The sequence below is a fragment of the Heloderma suspectum genome, chromosome 2 (genome assembly GCF_057233095.1).
Source record: "Heloderma suspectum isolate Gila_16-S chromosome 2, 16-S_ref, whole genome shotgun sequence".
Taxonomy (NCBI): domain Eukaryota; kingdom Metazoa; phylum Chordata; class Lepidosauria; order Squamata; family Helodermatidae; genus Heloderma; species Heloderma suspectum.
The window spans coordinates 180,292,254-180,311,657 of NC_139459.1; the positions used below are offsets into that span (position 1 = coordinate 180,292,254).

The 19,404-nt window shown below is 46.8% G+C and overlaps 1 protein-coding gene across 2 annotated transcripts in view; it reads right to left on the minus strand.

Moving 5' to 3' along the window:
- Positions 1 to 19,404, minus strand: part of NCKAP1L (NCK associated protein 1 like) — an 84,376-nt gene that overhangs the window by 56,277 nt on the left and 8,695 nt on the right. For both annotated transcript variants that reach the window (XM_084836520.1, XM_084836521.1), the window contains exons 4-16: positions 18,216 to 18,272; positions 16,895 to 17,037; positions 14,875 to 14,965; positions 13,972 to 14,109; positions 13,246 to 13,294; positions 12,701 to 12,857; positions 11,519 to 11,575; positions 9,958 to 10,054; positions 7,741 to 7,850; positions 5,009 to 5,141; positions 4,247 to 4,328; positions 2,366 to 2,424; positions 725 to 870 (exon numbers count right to left, since the gene is read on the minus strand). In XM_084836520.1, the coding sequence (XP_084692646.1) occupies positions 725 to 870; positions 2,366 to 2,424; positions 4,247 to 4,328; positions 5,009 to 5,141; positions 7,741 to 7,850; positions 9,958 to 10,054; positions 11,519 to 11,575; positions 12,701 to 12,857; positions 13,246 to 13,294; positions 13,972 to 14,109; positions 14,875 to 14,965; positions 16,895 to 17,037; positions 18,216 to 18,272 (1,319 nt within the window). The remainder of the gene's footprint in view (positions 1 to 724; positions 871 to 2,365; positions 2,425 to 4,246; positions 4,329 to 5,008; positions 5,142 to 7,740; positions 7,851 to 9,957; positions 10,055 to 11,518; positions 11,576 to 12,700; positions 12,858 to 13,245; positions 13,295 to 13,971; positions 14,110 to 14,874; positions 14,966 to 16,894; positions 17,038 to 18,215; positions 18,273 to 19,404) is intronic.

Here is a 19,404-nt window from a genome sequence, read left to right on the forward strand (position 1 = left end):
TGGGTTGAGCCTAGTGCACACCAAACAGGTCATCTGAACTATGCATCTCAAACAGGACTCACTATTTCGCAACCTTCTGTTTCACCAACAGTAGGGAGCTCTGCAACAGAACACCAAGTTGCAGTTTATTCTTCTGATGAATGATTCAGCAGACCTGAGAAAATACCACACTGCAGCCCTGAATGGTTGTGAGAATTAGAACCACATTTGCATCCAGTGTGAGAGACAGTGTGGTGTAGTCGTTAGAATGATGGACTGGGACTTGGGAGATCTGGGTTCTAGTCCCCCCTCTACCATGAAGTTCACTGGGTGACTTTGGGCCAGTCACTGGCTCTCAGTCTTACCTACCTCACAGGGTTGTTGTGAGGATAAAATGGAGGGGAGGAGGACTACGCAAGCTGCCTTGGGTTCCTTGCAAGAGGAAAAAAGGCAGGATATAAATGTAACAACAACAGTTTAACCAGGGACTCAGCCTGTAGGGGCTTTCTTTTCTAGCCATCTCTTTAAAAAATCCAAAGTTTGCAAAGTAAACATACAAACCCAAATTGGACAACTCTCCAAATTAAATACATAGATTGAAATCTGCTGGTTCTGCTCTGCTATTGCCCTACACATACAACCCCAATCCTGTCATGATGCCTATCTTCTGACAGCCAACAGGCTCCCTGCCTGGCCAAAATCTGCTCTGCTGTCAGTTCTGCCTTCCCCCATCCCAAGTACACACCAGAATATAGAGAGGTCCGATGTCTCCACCATCAGCTCCTCCAAAGAATCCAGCATCTTAGTGTGAAAGACAATGAGGTTCATCACCTTGGCAATGTCATGATTCTCTCGCAGTTGCAAGGGGGCCTTAGTGGTGCTGGTGTATGCCTGGTGGAAGAAAGAGCCCGTTCTCACCAACAATTCTCCCTAAATACTCAGAGTAGGACAAGACTGCTCTAAACTTTAGGGTGACAGGGCCAGTTCACATACACAGGTACATCATGTGATTACTCAACACTCAACTCTCACTGGATGTCCAAACTGTCTTAACCAAGCAGTATTGCATTTTGAGAGGTAACTGGGTGCTCGGAAAGCTCTAAAGTAATTCGTCTGTGATGGCTCAGTCACACATCTGCAGGTTATCACTATAGTCAACCAGTAGTGAATGTGCGGGCCTGAAAGGGCTGGATGCACCTGATCTCGGAAGCTAAGCAGGGTCAGCCCTGGTTAGTCGTTGGATGGGAGACCGCCTGGGAATCAGGCTTCCTGCATGGAGCAGGGGGTTGGACTCGATGGTCTTGTAGGCCCCTTCCAACCCTATGAGTCAATGAGTCCCTTGGACAGTTAGGAGGATCTGAGGAAGGATTAGGAAGAACTTCTTAATTACAAGGGCAGCCCTTGCCAATGGAAGGGCTCGCAAAGGAAGCAGAGGAATCCTCTTCTATTGAGGTGTTCAAGCCAAGACTGGACAAGCATGTCAGTGTGATGTGCCTAACTAACAGGGGGCATATTCTGAACCCAGCAAAGGCTGAAGGGCCACCAACTGAAGGATTTGCTCAGTAATGCACTCCCAGGCCAGCAGTAGCACAGGGAAAGTCTCTATCCCCTTCCTCCCCAGTGTGAACTGCAACAGAGGGTTTGTCATGTTAGAGATCGTGGATGGATGGATAGCTGATAGACAGACAGACCCCCCCCACACACACACCCAGAGGTACATGTTACCGTCATCATGCGAGAGCAGCCTGGCACCACTGAATATCCTGCAGACCCCCTCACCAGGAGGCAGAGAAAGCCAGAGGAGACTTAATTTAAACACTCAGGGAAAGAGAAGCCTCCGGCCAACTTCTGTGGTCTATTGTTTGACTCCTCTGCAGTAGCTAATTCTCCCTGCTTCTGCCCTTCCCAAATTTTAGGGAAGATTCGTTTTTGAGGAAAGAGGTAAGTGGAGATAAACAAGGACCAGTCAGTGGTCTGCGATTACATAGTAAGCTGCCTCACATTGAGTTGGAGCCTTGGTCCATCTAGCCCAGCACTGTCGACACTGACTGGCAGCGGCTCTCCAGGGTTTCAGGCAGGGTTCCTTCCTATACCTGGAGAAGCTGGGGATTGAACCTGGGACCGTCTGCGTGCAATGCATGTGCTCTACCACTGCGCTATGGCCCTCTCCTTCAGCTTTCTCTGTCTGTTGGCCCAGGAAGCCTGATGAGAATTCTGCCAGGGTGTTCTTCCATGGTGGATGGAACTACAGTCGATCACAGGGCCAAGCAGGGAGCATGCAAAATCCTGATAGGCGGTAAGATACCTAAACATGTAGGAAGCCAGATCTACCAGCGGGTTGCTGGGGGGTGGAAGAGGAGTACATAAAACCTGGCGGGGATTTTACCTGCAGTCTGAACCAATCCAGCCGCAGCCCAGTGAATTCAAATTTCTCTTTCTCATCAACTGCAAAAGAAGACAAGCATTAATGGAGGCAAAACTAGGAAGAGCCACAGGGATCTCTCCCACTGTTTAGGCCTTACAGATGGTAAAATCCAGGGTTAACTGCAGTGGGAAGACAGACCTCACTCTGTCTTGGAGAACTATTTGCCTTTGGACAGCCCGCTCCAGAGTAGTTTACAGACTGGAGGCAATATCCTATTCAGCACCAACGCTAACATAAACCACAATGGACTGGCATCAGCTGCTTCTAGCACAATAGCAACAGTGTTTGCTGGTGCAACGGGTTTTCCCAAAAAACCCATTGGACCAGCAAACGCTATTGGGGGTGTGCTAGAGGTAGCTTACACTAGCACAATGTTATTTATGTCATTGCTAGCACCGAACAGAATACTGCCATGGGGCCAATCTACACCACCAATTTAATGTGGTGGGGGAGCACTTTAGGGTCGTTTGTGACACATGATGTTGTTGCCAATCCACAGCAACCCTGCAGATTCCCTCCAGAAAAGGCACATTTTCTCAGAGTACTTTTAGTCTGGGTTTTTTTTCCCCCCTTAATGCGGCTCCCATGTGGCTCAGATGTTGTGTGCCTCATTCCTCTGAATTAAATCCGGCATGATGGGTGTGCCCAGTGGTGTATCTTTCATCTGGCTGTGACCTCGGTCAAGGGGTGGTGGGGCCCTCCCTGTTTTCCCCCACTGTTGTGCTTTTCCGCCATTTCGCAGTCATCTGCGCAGATACAGGTCAGATTTCTGTACTTTACCATTCACTGTAATTCATTCTTCTTTCCTTCTCCACCCCTCTGAAGTAAACAATCTGGGTTTAGCTGCCTAATTTTCTAAAATCGCTAAATCACTAAACCCCCGAAATCATTAAAGTGCAAAATTGTTAATTCGCTATAGCACTGAATCGCGATACCACTTTAGCAATATCGTGATATACCACAACTCTGCATACACGATATTGCTGTATGGTTCCATATCACAGTAAGGAAATGGGAGTCTCATTTCTGTAGAGACTGGCAGACTGTGGAGAGCAGCAGGCTGGCAGACTGTGGAGACTGTGCTTGTTGGCAAGCACACTTGTTAGTAGGATGTAGGGAAACTTGCAGAGAAAAGGCTCTGCTCCTTTTCTCTGGATGCCTGATATCCCTTACAATACATTTCCTTTCCCTGAGCAGGGGAAAGAAAGGGCCCGGGACCAAGGCTCTCATACGTGGTTGATGACATTCATTTTGACTGGCGGGACTCCACCCACCCCACCCCAAAGTAAGGCAGATTAGAGTTCAGTGTGACCTGTGAAAGTGGTTGGCTTGGGAGGGGTATAGTCTGCTTTTTCAGCTTAGTGTGCCACTGACGGACCAAAGCTGATTTCAGGAAAAAGCAGAGAAAAGCTGAAAGCAATTCTCAATGCATTTCCACGAAGATGGCCCCCGGTTAAGTACAGTCCCTTTATTACTGGAGGAATTGGGCTCCATTTTTGTTCAATACACAGCCAAGCAGCTTGCACCAAGCCCATCAGCATCCACTTAAGTCCAAACATAGCTTCGAACATGTGTAAGCCTTCATGGTCAAATCTCAAAGCCCACAGGAGACCCAGTCAGAGCTTCCTTCAGTCAGGCAGTTGTATTCCTTTCCCCTCTCATATTGTTAATGTAAGCAGCACATAACATCAAAATCAATACTGATCACAAAAATCTAACCCTTTCGCGGCACACAATTTGAGTTATTCTTGTACAGGGGGGATTAAATAGGGTACACACACACACACACACACACACACACACAACCCACACATGGCAACCTCCGGCTGATAGAATAATTACCTTGCTTGATGGTTAGGGATGACAGTATGCTCACAAAAGATGACATAATAACTGACTCCTCTTCAGGGCACACAGTCAGGTCCTGCAAGACGCAACAGGGCTCAGAGAGGTGGCAATGGTTTATTTGTAGGTATGTGGGGTTTGCTTACACTGGATTTTAGTGAATGGGATTATTTAAATGAATTGTGTTGTTGGTTTTAATATTGTACATCGCCTCGCCTATGCTTGGGTTGAGAGGCAACCCATAAATTAAAAAAAACACACACGAAAGCTTGAGGGGAAAGAAATTATCCCCCTTTGTTCCCTTCTCTAGTTTCTGGCTTGTGCAGTGTCTTCTGCCCTACTGTGCCACGGCAGAACTCACAAAACTGTCTTCCTTTGGGGCTGTTCACACAGCTGGCTAACCCACACTCAGAGGGAGAGCATGGGTTGTTGTTGAACCGCGCAACTACTCTGGCTTGCAGTATCTCTCCAAGATACTGCCAACAGTAAGCGAAGGTCTCAAATGGAAATCTTCTCCAGCCTCTGCAGCCTGGAATCCTTTTCACTGAAGATGACAGGGACTGAACCCAGGAAGATCTTCTGCATACAACACACGTGCTACATCCCTGAGAGCTATGGCTGATTCAAGCATCTGGATTCAAACATGCATTCCCTCCTTTTCACATCCCTTTGGGACAAAGGATACTCATTGGAACTGGGAACTCTTGGAGACCTCTGCACCCAACCCCAACTCTTCCTTCTGCCTTGGAGTTTCCATACCTGGATGATGTCGCTGAGCACCTGGGCATCAAAGTGCGACAAGTACTGTACGTGGTAGCGCTGGAGGACTTTTTGGTGTTTTCGGACCAGGTTACGGAGCTTCTCCATCAGAAACAGCAGCTCAGCCAGGTGGCTTTGGGGGAGGAGGGGGAACCAAATGACACGTTACAGCTATGTGTGAGGTCCTCCTTGCTGGTAGAAAGCTGACTTCTACCACCACCGCCTCCTCCTCCACACACGAACACACACACTTCTGCCAGGACAGTCTGGATAAAACACTTCCCAGACCCATGCTACAAGGATTCATCTTCTCCCCAGAAAGATCAGCTTCTCCCCCTGCCATGCTGCCCCAAAACGTGAGTCATGGACACCATTTCTCAGTTAAGTAAAAACAGCATTGGTTCAAGTGTAGCCAAAGTTTCTTGAAGCACGTACTATAGGTGAGCACAAAAAAGGCATAAAGGAATGGGGCACTAGATGGGCATGTAGTTTGCTTTAAGTTCCCCTAACAGAGGGAGCCAAAGAAGTAGCGTAGATTGAAACAAAAAGGAGGGGGTTACCCAATAGCTCTTCAGTGCTGTCAACAAGCGGGCAGGCAAGGAACTCATCCAGCCACATGCAGTGCATTAACTGGGGGCAGATGATTCCTCCTAGCCTTATTCAACACACAAAGAAAAGAAAATCTGAAGGAGGGAAAAGCTCATTCCTCTCCTGACAACTGCCTGTGCCTCCTTTGGACAATCCACCTGGATGGCCAAGGCTTTGTTCCATGCTCAGGATCAAACTCAGGGGTGGACAGCATGCAGCCCCACCCCACCCCACCCCCAGCCATCCCCCAAATTAATGTTTTATTTCGGGGGAAATGGCATCCGTAGTGGCTATGGAATACCAAAAGGGTCAACATTAGCACACTTTTAGTGCTCCATAGCCACAACGGATACCATTAAAAAAAAATGTTTATGTATTTGTTTTTTTCCTGGCACCCATGGAGGAAGGGGCAGTCTAGAGGGGGAAATGGCCCCCAGATCGCCTGAAGTTGCCCAACCCTGATCTAAATGATCACTGTAAGTCACACGTGGGCAACCTGTGGCCTACCTGCGGCTCATGAATGATTCCTGCCATGGCCCATCTGGTGCCCTCCTATCGAAAACTGCTTAACCTTCCTTGCCACGTGCCTTGTTTTCTCCTGCTGCACACATTGATCTGAACTGTAGAAGTTTCTGCTCTGAGGTGAAGACTAGATGATTTTCTGGTTTCCCTCACAACCTTCTGTTAGAGCAGGGACAGGCCACCAAGGCTGCATCTACACTTACTGCCTTTTTTCGCTTCCAATGAGGTTTCACCGCCCGCCTTTCACATTACGCAGTAGCCGCCTTGAATTGGAACCGGAACTTCCCACTTCCGTGCTCCTGCTTTCAATACCCTAATATCCTGTTATTTCCCCTTAATGTGCTCTGATTTTCCACCTTCGCTACTGTATCCGGTCGTAGTCCCCTCCCCCGCCTGTCCATATGCAGCGGTGTTTGTATTTCCCTCCTGTCCAATCACAGCTCTCGACAGCCCCATGTCTTCTTCCAGCTACCGATCACATAGCTTCCTCAGCAGCCCCCATTTCCTCAGAAACAAGCAAAGGGCTGGATGTGCGCACACTTGTCTGATCTCGGAAGCTAAGCAGGGTTGGTCCCAGTCAGTGCTTGGATGGCAGACCGCCTGGGAATCAGGTTTCCTGCACTGAGCAGGGGGCTGTTGTATTCCTTCAAATGAGATTAAGTTTTACCCCCTCCTATCCTCCGCTCCTGATGTGTTTTTTTTAAATTCAGGTGTTATCCTCGCAGAATCGGGGCTTCTCCGCAATTGTTTTCTAATTCAGGCATGATCTTCGAAGATGCGATGTTGTGAAGCTTCACAACTTCGAAGTTTTGAAGATCATGCCTCAGTTAGGAAAAAAAACATTGTGGAGAAGCCCCGATTCTGCGAGGATAACACCTGAATTTAAAAAAAACACATCCAGAGCAGGGGATAGGAGGGGGTAAAACTTAGACTTATTTGAGGGGATACAACAACCACCTGCTCAATGCAGGAAGCCTGATTCCCAGGCAGTCGCCCATCCAACTACTGACCGGGGTCGACCCCGCTTAGCATCCGAGATCAGATAAGCGCGCGTAGGAAAACAGCAGGAAAACAGCACAGCGCTTGAGTGTGAACTGAGCTTGCGTATTCGATGAAGGACTGCAACGGGGAAAATGGGTGTGAATAATGTTTTAATGCAAGAGCGTTTAACCCAACAGGACAGCGAATTCATTGCGATGGCGGGTGAAATGTAGATCGGCCCCTAGTGTCCTCCAGATGTTGTGGACTACAGCTCCCATAATCCCTGACCCTTGGCTGAGGCTCATGGGAGTTGTAGTCCAAAACATCTAGAGATCACCAGGTCCCCATTAGACGAATGGGATACCACAGAAGGCATGCCTCTTGTACCTCTAATAGTTGGGTGGCAGAGGGAATTTTGGCAGCTGCCATTTGCCATGTAGGTGTAAGAACAGCTGGACCTTTTGCAATTCCCCTTTCTGTACAACTATTAAGAATACAGGAACTCTGTCCTCCTTTGCATCTGTTCACCCTGTGCTTTGTGATCCTTCCCCTGGCAGGACCCATCTGTGCTCAGCGTGCGGGATAGCATCCCTTTCACCCCATCCCTATCCTGGGAACCCACCTGCCCACATCATCAGTACCTGTCAGTGAATTCCTCCGGGTTCTTGCCCTTGCTGACATGCTCACTGTGTCGGCAAAGCCAGGCGACCTCATCACGGCAGAATGACAGGGCCATGAAGACATAAATAGCCTATCGGGGTGGAGAGAGAGACAGGGGGCATCAGGTGAAAGATACTCCCTCCCTTCAGTCAGGAAGGCCTGCTCAAGGAAAGCCCATTCATTTTCTCCAAAGGTTCTGAGGGGTGAACATATCCCAAAACTAAAGGTATTTTCTAAACTCTTTATTCTATTTATTTATTTTATTTAAAACATTTGTATTCTTCCCTATATCATTAAAATTCTACTGGCAGATGTCCTTGGATTCTGTCTTACATAATGAAAAAGATAAAACAGGGGGATCAATTATTCCAATTAATGGAATTTGATAAAGTCACACTGTGTTCTAGTTCATGTTCTTACCATATTTCAAAATTTTCTTTGTGACTAAGGTGATGAAGGGGGAGGAAAAATGAAGTAAACAACATATAATAAGCCAATCAATATGGAAGATGGAGGAGCAGAAGGGAAAGAGCTAAGAAATATAAATTTGTATATATAAAATATATAAATATAAAAATATTCCTAGATAGAATTTCCTCCCCCCTCCCATTTTGTTGACATTCTGTTACACATGTTCTAGGGTGTTTTAGAACCTGGTTCCTCACTCCTCAGCAAACTAAGATAGTATGTAATCCAGTTAACACCATTTTTGTTTCAAATCCTTTTTGTTTCAAATAGCAGCCAACTGTTACTATGGTTAGGTTACAACCAGGCTAGACTACTGTAATGAACTCTATGTGAACATGATTAAAGCAAAAGCCAAAGAAACCAAATAGGTCCTTAAGACTTTTGTAAAGGACTACAATGATCGGGACTGACAGACCCCCAGTGGTAATGCATTCCAAAGGCATGGGGCCACTGCACTAAAGGCCCCCACACTTGTGCCCACCAATCTAACTGCTCTCAAAGCAATGGGGCGCAATGCTGGTCCTAAAGTCCAGGAAGGCTGTCCTTTAAGTAGCTCAAACCCAAACCATTTAAGGCTTTAAAGGTTAAATTAGTATTTCAAATTGGGCTTGAAAACTGCACTGGCAACCAGAGCAGCTGATGCAATACAGGCATTACATGCACTGACTGCCTAGCCCCCACTGATACTTGGGCAGCCTGCAGAAAAGGGGCAACCAAATGACCAAGGGGCTGGAGCAACTCCCCTATGAAGAAAAGTTACAACATTTGGGACTTTTTAGCTTAGAAAAAAGGCAAGTAATGGGGGACATAATAAATGTATAAAATTATGCAAGGTGTGCAGAAAGTGGATAATACTAGAACCTGGGGTCCCATAATGCTAGAATGTGAGGTCATTCAACGAAGCTGAACGGTGGGAGATGCAAGGATGACTTATCTCCCAGCAACTGTTATGTAAATATTATGTAATATTATGTTATGTAATAAGGTAATTATCACTGTCTGTACTTTCACTGTCTGTACTGTCTGTACTTTCTGCATTTCATTTCGCTTTGACCTCACTGTTTACAGTCCACGGCCCCCGTTGTCCCTCGCCCCCAACCATGCGTGTGCATGTGTGTATATGTGTGTGTGTGTGTGTGTATACACACACACACACTTTTAACTCAGGATAACACTTTGCACATCTGATGAAGTGGGCTGTAATCCACAAAAACGTACGCCATAATACATTTGTTAAATCATCAGGGTGCCACAAGTCTTTGTTCCACTGAGTCTCAAGTCTTTGTTCCACACCTGTTCCACTGAGTCCCTGTGGTTTTGCACATTGACAGAACTCATGCCAATACAGATGAGCAGAACCTCATGCATATCAAGCCAGACACAACTACAGGCTTGCACAGATATACACCACGTATATTAACAATTAAAAAAAATTAAACTGTTTTTATGTTTTTTATTGCTGTGAGCTGCCTTGGGAGGGCCTCTGCCCTGAAAGGCGGCCAAGAAATATTTTAAATAAAAACATACATACATATCCTCACATTTGGGTTCATTTTCCCACACACGCTTACACAGGCAAATGCATCCCCCCCCCACACACACACACATGTATGTACCCTTCCACACTTACACACATACACACTTGTGCTTGACCAGTTGTGCAGCTCACACACAGGTTGCCTTGTTGCTCTTTTCTCCTGCCCACTCCCATGTCTCCCTTCTACACTTGCCTTTGGCCCCAAGAGCCCGGGTTCATTGGCCAGGATGGCCTCCATCTCCCGCACAGCATTCCTCAGGAAATTACGTCGCCCTCGATGCAGCTGCCCACTGTCAAGACACCGACTGGAGGGTTCACACGTGAAGATGCCCGCTGCCCAATGCCCCTTCTGCCATGCCATAAACTCGAATCAGAGACAGAGAAGCACATGCCTTCGCCTCCCGAGCAACACAGCATGGGGAATGTGTCGCTGTACTGGGCCCCACTGAACACATATTTGAATATTTTTCACCGGATTAATATACATGGAAGGAAGAATGCACTCGCTTTTCAAGTGACAAGGAACCGTTCCTCATCATTCAATGAAGCATTCTGTGCAGGTTGGAAAGTTTGCCCACACAGAAACTTGCATATCCCTACAAACCAACTGAAGCAGCTTTAATAGAAGAGTTCGCCTGTACAGTTCTGTAGACAAGGCATTATTTTAAATGCACGTGTGTAAAAAGTAATGCCGGAAGTAGCTGCAAGTAGAATGGGACAGGCTGCAGAGCTCATGAGGCGCTGGGTAATAACCTTTTACCCCCGATACGGGACGAATTTAGAATAGAATTTATTGAATTGGTAGACATTGGATCATGTCCTTTAAAACTACAGTTGAAGTGGGAGTAAAGGCAGCTGTGGTGCCTGTGGAGCTTCTCCCACCCATATTTGTGGTCCTGTTGTACATTAGAAGAGCGGTGCTGTACCAGACCAAAGGCCTATCTAGACCAACATCCTGTTTCCAACAGTGGCCAGCCACCAGGAAGCCCACTAACAGGGCATGAGGGAAACAGCCCTCCCTCATTATTTGTCTCTTACATAAGAACATAGGAAGAACCCTGCTGGATCAGACCAAAGAGCCATCCCGTCCAGCTTCCTGATGCCCTGCCAGAGTGGCCAACCAGATGACCCAATGGGAAGCCCACAAGCAGAACATGAGCGCAATGGAGCCCCCTCCTGCTCGTGTTCCCAGCCACTGGGATCCAGAGGCATCTTGCCTCTGATGCTGGAGGTAATATACAGCCATCATGTCCACCCTTCATCCTCACAAGGTAGGTGTGTCACACAGCAGATGAGGGAGTGGGCAGATGGCAGGACCTCAGAGGGAATGGGCGGGAGGAGCCATGACACAGCAGGGGTGGCCAGCCTTTCTCCCTCTTCAATAGAAGATTTACAGAGCAATCCTATCAATGTTTACTCAGAAGCAGGTCTCATTGATTTCAGTGGGGATTACTCTGAGAAAAGTGTGTCTAGGATTGCAGCCTTAAAGATCAATATCCAATGTACAGGATAAGAAGTGGCAACCCAATTAGCAAGGGTTGCATGGGGAATACACTGAAGAAACAGGGAAGATGAGGATATCGGTTAAATGGGCTGGGGAGCAAATGCCAGACAACAGAGAAAATGTAAGGCTGAGGCTGGGGAGGGAAAGCCAGTGTTGCAGGCACATCCCCGGGGCGGACAAAGCAGAGCAATAGGATAAAAGCAAGGCAGATATAAGCAAGGCCCGGGGGAGGGAAGACATACAGTCCTACCTGTGTGCCAGAGCATGCTCTTTACATTCTTTGATGTCAGCCACACGCTTTCCGTAGCTGCAGGGAGAAATAGGGAGAAAAAGGTCACAGCCCAACCCCTCTGAAACAAGTTGTCTTGTGTTGCTTCACCTGCCTAGTGGGCTGTGAGAATTTAAGAGCTTTTCTACCTGATGCTGTTAATTGGCATATCTGCTTTTGGTTTCATTACAGAACTGAGGTCCGAGCTCTACACAAAGAGCTTTTTCTTTCCTGCTACATAACCTCTAGGTGGCACTGTGCTATAGTGGAACACTGCAATTACACAAGGAGGAAAAGACGTTTTCTTTCACTTTCAGAAATAAACTGGGAAAGTACTCTTAAAAAACAGAAGCAAAACTGAAAGATCACCACATCATCTAAATAACCCGTAACAAACACACAATAAAAGCCATGTGTGTAAAAGCTCTAAGAAAAAGGATTTCTTTTAACATTCAATGGTACTTTGGAAATCCTTCGCTGCAGAATGGCTACACCAAAGCTTCATGGTCTCTCATCATGCTTTTAGGGAGAAGCCAGAGCTCAGTGGCAGAGCACAAGCTTCGCATGCAGAAGGTCCCAAATTCAATCCCTGGCATCCCCCAGTTAAAAGGGTATCAGGACGAAGGTCTGGGAAAGATGTCTGTTTGAATCTTTGAAGAGCCACTGCCAGTCAGAGTCAGAAATATTGGCCTAGCTAAGCCTTCCCAAATCTGGTGTCTTCCAGATGTCTTGGACTACAACCCCCATCATCTCCAGACAGCAAGGCCAGCAGCCATGCTAGCTAGGCATGATGGGTGCTGTAGTCCAACATAACTGGAGGGCACCAGGTTGGGGAAGGCTGGCCTAGATGGACAAATGGGCTGACTCAGTAGAAGGCAGGTCATGTGTTCGTAGGGTGACCAGGCACAAAGGAGGAAAGGCTAGACCTTGCATATTGGTGTAGAATAAGAAATCTCAGCACAGGGGACCTTTCTTCACCCCTGAACCTGCCAAAACTGGCCTTTCCTACACAAAGGAACCTTCGACATTCATTTCATCCACTTACTCTAGCAATGCTCCTTCCCCACCGGATGAACAGGGGCGGGCAGGGGCCCGATATGTCCATCTAATCCATGTGGCTATGGATCCCCCTATGGGTCTAACTCACCCCTACGTGTCACTCACCCTTTGATGCTGCCGAAGGCCTCCTCCGTCACCTTGTGAATAGGAAGCACCTCATCCCGTACTAGGGTGATGCAGAGTGAGCTCCGGAGAGCCGCCCGCCACAGATCCAGGCAGCTCTGGGTAGAGCCCAGGCAGTTATGACACAGCAAGAACCCAACTGCAGGAGGAGGAGGTGGTCAATGGCAGGGGTAAGGAAGCAGGAAGACACTCATCATCCTTGGTCACCCTTCGCTGCTCTTGCCTCCAGGAGCCAGAAGGATCGTGCGAACATGTCCCAAACTACAGCGTTCCTTCACACTGGATTTCGTTATGTTGGATCCAGATTTGTGGGGAGCGAGGGTGGTTAGTACACAGAGCATACATACCTCTCTGCCTGTGCCCATTGGAGCCTATGAAAGTGGCCTACAGGTCCAACAATTTAGGTGTGGGAAAGGGGACGACTCTGGAGAGAACGGCTTGCTGATTGAGCCAAGGCCCCAGGATTAGGATTCAGCCTGGATCCTCCCCAACCTAACAGCACAGCAAAGAGCAAGGTGGTGACTTACTCACAATCCATCGCTCCAGAACCTCCAGGGAAAGATATTCACAGGCCATCTGGGAAGGGGAAAAATGGAACACTTTTCTTTTTCTCCTACATAGATCCAAGACCATCCTCTCCCTTCCCAACCATTCAGCGCCTCTGCCACACAGCCCTTCTGCTCAGGCCTGCATGGCATGCTGGGAAACACTCAGTTCTCTCACTGAATGCTATCAACCCACAAGATATTTGTGATAAAAGCTCTCCAAAGGGATCACTTGATCCGAAATGCAGGGCCTGCGGTTTTGCGACCCTCCAGAAGGCCTGACAGGGCTTCCAGACAAGGCTTGTATCATCAAAGGGCTGGATGCGCCCGATCTCGTCTGATCTCGTAAGCTAAGCAAGGTCAGCCCTGGTTAGTACTTGGATGGGAGACCACTCAGGAATCAGGCTTCTTGCATAGAGCAGGAGGTTGGACTCGATGGTCTTGTAGGCCCCTTCCAACCCTACGATTCTATGATTCTATCTCCATGACTCATTCACAGAATTCTAAAGAGAGTCCAGACATTGTTGTCTTCCACACATAACATTCCCGTGTTTTCCCACCACAGAAAATCCATTAAGGAGAAAAAGACAGAATTGCTGCACACCGCCTGAGTGGTAACCCTAGGAGCTCTCTGTCTGGAAGCACCCTGAGTTTGGGCGGTGCTGGAGAGGCAGAGGAGGTGCCATGGTCTCAGACACACGCACTCACCGTATCAGAACTGACAGGAGCCAGCATGCCCGCAGGGTTGCTGATCAAACTGAAGAGCTGGTCACTTCGCCACTGATCAGCTGAGTGGTTTCGACGGGCAAAGAGGAAGTGGAGCGAAAGAAGTGCACTGCTCACAGCCTGGTAAGAGAGGTCTATGTTAGCAGCGGGGCAGGAAGTGACAAGAGGCAGAGAAAGAGAGGGAGGGGACAGAACTGCATGTTACCTTGGCAAATGTATGTTCCCAAACCGTATTTGTGGAGGCCATGCAAATGCATGGGCAGGAGCGCAGTGGGAAATGCTGAAGTGCCTGTAAGCTCGCTCAAGTCCAAAATGCCTGTGTCGATCCATATCAATAAACCAGTTCTAGCCGTTTTCATCTCCACCAGGAGCAGGCCTTTTGTAAAGCTAACAGGTCTTAATTGCCCATTCAGAACCAAGCCACCCCAAAATACGTTGCATTATAACGGGGTAACTCTTGAGAAGGACCACACTTTGCCAGTTTCAAGTGCCAGACCAAGATTAAGACCATGGGAAGCTGACGTCAGAATGTGTCCTGTGTCTCCAGTACCAGCCTCAAGTACAGGCTGGGTGCAGGCAGATGGCAACTGCTATCAAGGTGGAACCGAAGGAGCATTCACATGCAAGACCTGTGTTCCCAAAAGGTATACTGGCCTATAAAACAGGACCACGCGGCTAAGGTGTACTGTGTACAGCGATGCAACTACACATGCAAGTTTGACACACTTTCACAGCTGCACAAATGAACAGCTAGCTGCATTTCCCCCAGCATATTGTCCAGCAGGGAGATGATGGGTTTAGCACACAAGTGCTAAACCCATAAATCAGCCATACCACAAGAGGAGCAGCCCAACTGTACCCATGGGTTCCACTGCAACATCTCACCTTGGTATGGGGTCCAAACTCCTCCATCAGCTTGCGCAAGGGATTCTCATATTCCAGTATCATCTGACCCAAGCGAGGGAAGCTGGTGTCACTGTAACCAGACAAGCAATGAGTCAGAGGAGTTTGCCAGCAGCAGAAGCTATCTCCCCACCCGGACAGTGCCCACCCAGCATAGCCAGAAGCCTCCAAGGACAACTCCAGAAGCCGTGAGCGCCAGAGAACGTGGGCCTCTCCAGACAACAAAAAGACAGATTTATTTTTCTTAGTACTACAGTGGTGCTAGCACAGATCTGACACTAGTAGCGCAATACCAAAAGAACGGGAGGCCAGCCTTACTGGGGAAGGGATAGCCATGCTGGTGGGGTGGGGTGGTGGGGATTGATGCTTCGTACTGTTCTTTCCTTTCTTTCTTAGATGGAGTAGGTGCACTGGAGAGGGGTACTGAACAGCTTAGAACTAGGGGAGAAAACAAAGAACAATTCGCAAAATGGCTGGGGAATGCTAAAAGTGAACAAAGGAGGGACCAGCCGAACTTCCTTTGGGAGAACATTCCACAGGTGGGGTGCTACCGCAGAGAAGGCTCTATCCCATGTTCCCACCAACCTAACTTCTCTTGGTGGTGGGACATGTAGAAGGACACCGGATGGTCTTAAACTATGGGCAGGTTCATATGGGAGGAGGCCACCTTTCTGGTATCTTGGTCCCAAGCCATTTAGGGATTCTGTTTAAGTATTTGGAAGAGCCTTTTAACTAAAATAGCATCCAGTACCTGAATACTCTGCTTAGGGATGTTGCAGTAACTTTTCCAGGCCCATAAGAAAAGACCAGATGGAGACTTGCAGGGATTACTTCAGGATTAGGTATGCATTCTTAGGGCAAGGGGGTAAACTAGATGGCCATTGTGTATATGGCACTGTCTGGTTTTAACTGTTAGATTTGATTCTGTCACTTTTAAAAAAATGTTCTTATTGTTTTATTATGTGTTGTGGTTTTAAGTTTTGTTGTACACCACCTTGGAAGGGATTACTATAAATGGTGGCTTAGAAATCGTTGACTGATTGATTGATTGATTGGATTTATTAGCTGCCCATCTGGCCAGCTACCTGGCCACTCTAGGCGGTGTACAGTACTAATAACAAATTTAAATAATCAAATGAACAACAACAAAAACATAACAAAACAAAACAACACTGCTCTAAAAAAAACCTTAACCCACCTCAAGTGCCTGCCTGAACAGCCAGGTTTTTAAAGCCCGGTGGAAGCTCATTAAAGAATAAATAAGCAAACAGAGACCATTTCTACACCAGCCTAAAATCCTGCAACTTTACTGGGGCTTTCAGCTTCCATTTTAAATGCAGGATCAGGACAGGCTCCCTTTACATGTGCTTCCCTTCCCCCTCACCCCTTTTCCCCCTTATCTGCATGTTCTATATGTTTCATTATACAGCCACTAGATGGCGCTGTGGTCTAGCTCCTCTTGCAGGATTCCCTCTTTGCAGGAGGGAACTCAAGGAGCTGTAATTTGATACCTCATTATCTCCAATCTTTTAAAAAATGGGATAGCACAGGAGATGCCCTGGAGGTTGACAACGTCATGTAAAGGACCCGCAAACTTCCTGAGTAACCAATCTCAATCCCAGGATAACATCCCCCTGTGGAGAAGTGCAGTGACAGTGTTCACATGATTGTGGGGGTAAAAGAAGCCATTGTGGCTTGTCCCCCTGCCCCCATGCATGCCCTGTGCACGCCAGTTGTTTACATAATTACCCATGCTGCAGTTCAGGTCAGTATGTCATCCGAACCAAGCTTTGTACCCACCCTACAACCTCTACTGCATGTCATGGGATGCAGGGTGGGTCTGAAGCCACACACCCCTGCCCACGTCGCGTGCTGGGTTCAGACATACCACGGTATGTAAATAACTGGTGTGCACACAGCATGCACAGGAGGAGAAGCCACAATGGCTTCTTTCACCCCTGCAATTGTGCAAACCCGGCCAGACAGATAGATGGACTCTGACCTAGTTCCATGGATCATCTCGTGGGTACAATGGTACAAGCCAGTCAAGGCTTTGCGATCATCAATACGGGAAAGGAGTAAGATGACAGATGCATAGGTAACAATCACATCGAGGTAATTCTTGGTGAAATCATAATTCACATGCTGCAGAAAGAAAAAGAAAAAGAAACAGGGTAGAAAGAGAAAGAAGGTAAACACGGGGCTAGCAGTGATTAATACTTCATCACCATTTCTGTGCATGTTCTCACTCCTGGCAGCAACATAAAGAGTCCACCTTTTCTACTTCTTGGAATTCCAGTAAGGCCCTGCTTCGACAGTGACTCAGTTCAAAAGGTCAATCCCCCTTTTCCCTGTGCTGTGGTCTTGATCTGGGCCCCCCACAGCTGGTGGTTTGTTTTTTAAACTGAAGATACAGAAATGCATTCACACCCTATATCTATGCAAACCACCATTTATTGCAATATAGTGTGATGGGATTTGGGATTGATCCGGATTATCTCTGGGAGACCCTTCCAGCTCAGTGATCCTATGGTTGTAAGTCTGGGGTCTGGACAACTGAAGGACGGCTTAAGTGGTCAAAACCACTGAATAAGTTTGTCAGGCTTTATCAGATAAAATCGTGGCCAAATATCTTTTCTTTTTGTTAAGGAGATTTCTGTATATAGTTGGCTTCTTCTGGAAGGAGAGAACCTTTTGGGAATGAGTGCTTTGCTTCCTCCCTCCCTTTAGGAGATGATGTCGTCAAGTATTTTGTGAAGAAGATGCTAGTTTTTGAGGTAGACAGAGTTGTAGTTGGAGATATACAGGGAGAGAGAGAGCTGAGCTTAGAGCTCTAGAAACATTTTTAGGGTGCAAGAGCTGCCCCAGAAACCTAATGGGGATACACTACCTGTTGGAGTGTTAACATTGTAAATCCCGATCTATGCTCAACCAATACATATGTGTGTGTAAAGCATAGATCACTAAAACACCATAAGCCTCCAGTCACCTCATTCAAAGGAAACAAAACCCTGGGTAAAATGCTCACATTTTGTCGAGTTCTTGCCACTCTGAGTATTCAGGTGCAAGGGCATAAGAATATATAACGTTCATCTCAAGTGAGTCCTGACAGATACCTCAAGGCACCTTTCCACAACCTGGTGCCCTCCAGCTGAGTAGACTAAAATTCCCAGCATGCTGGGAGTTGTAATCTAACACATCTGGAGGATATCAAGTTGGGGAAGGCTGCCCCAAGGTCTAGAGCTGGGAACTTCAAAAAAAATGCCCAGTGGTCTTTTAACAATCAGAAGCTAACTTCCAGACTTTATTCAGATCACACTCACGATGTCAAAGTAGCACTGGCTGGCATCAATGGTGTTCAACAATTCATAGACATGATCCTAAAGAAGAAAGTAAATGTTACTGAAGCTCTTATAAGAAAGAACTTGACATTTTCTTACTTTTTTCTATAACAGTCTGCATGATCCCTGTATTTTTATTGCATTGTATTTATTACTACATTCATATTCTACCTTTTCTCCACTTTATCCTCACAGCACAGTGAAAGACAGGTTTGGCTGAAACCTAGTGACTGTCCCAAAGATTAATGGCTGAATGGGGATTTGAACCCAGATCTCCACAGTCCTAGTCCAACACTCTAACCACTACTCCACACTGGCTTTTGTGACACCTAGTACCCTGGACCCTAGATCACGTGCCTTGAACTCCTTTATCCAGGCCTGGATTAAGGATCAGGCTAAATACGTTATGGAAAAGGAGTGCTTAAAAGCCGAAATATATGTACTCCCTGTCACTTCTCCACAGCTCACTTCTCCACAGCTCTCTCCTCATTGCTTCCCCCTAATCTGCCCTCCCCATCCTAGCTTCTGTTTACATGACCAATCACTCCATGCCGATTTAAACCCAGTTGGGCAAAAACACCAACCCAGAATAAAACAGATTCCCTTTCCCCACCTTACTGTCACCAAAAAGCTGGATGAATCAGCTCTGATTTTGCTTGAGACTGCTTTGAGGACAATGATGAATGTTTGTTTTTCTGTCCTTGGACATTAAAGATCTAGCTGATTATGTATTCGACTGTAAACTCTATGTAGCATTAAAACAGAAATGAACACTTCATCTTTTTCTTTTTTTAAAAAAATTGTTCCTTCAGTTCCTGAGAAGCTGGCTTTCCTATTAGGCACAAATGTGTCAAGATTATTTATTTGGCTGCTATCTTTGCTTATTTAACAAATGTTCTCTGTACACAAATGTGACTACTTTTTCATTTTAATTCTATTTTGGTATGCTAGAATCTACATTCTGTTTTTATTCTGAGCAAGTTTTATATTGCAGGGTGAAGGATGTTGATGTACTTTAAAAAAAAAAAACCTTATGGCATGCACTGGATGTTATTTATATAGTTTTACCACAAAAGTTAACAAATCAACTGCAGTGACTTTGCTCAAGGCTGTCCAGTGTGTTAATAAGAGGCCTGGGATTTGAAACCAACCCCAAGTCTAAGGTTCACCC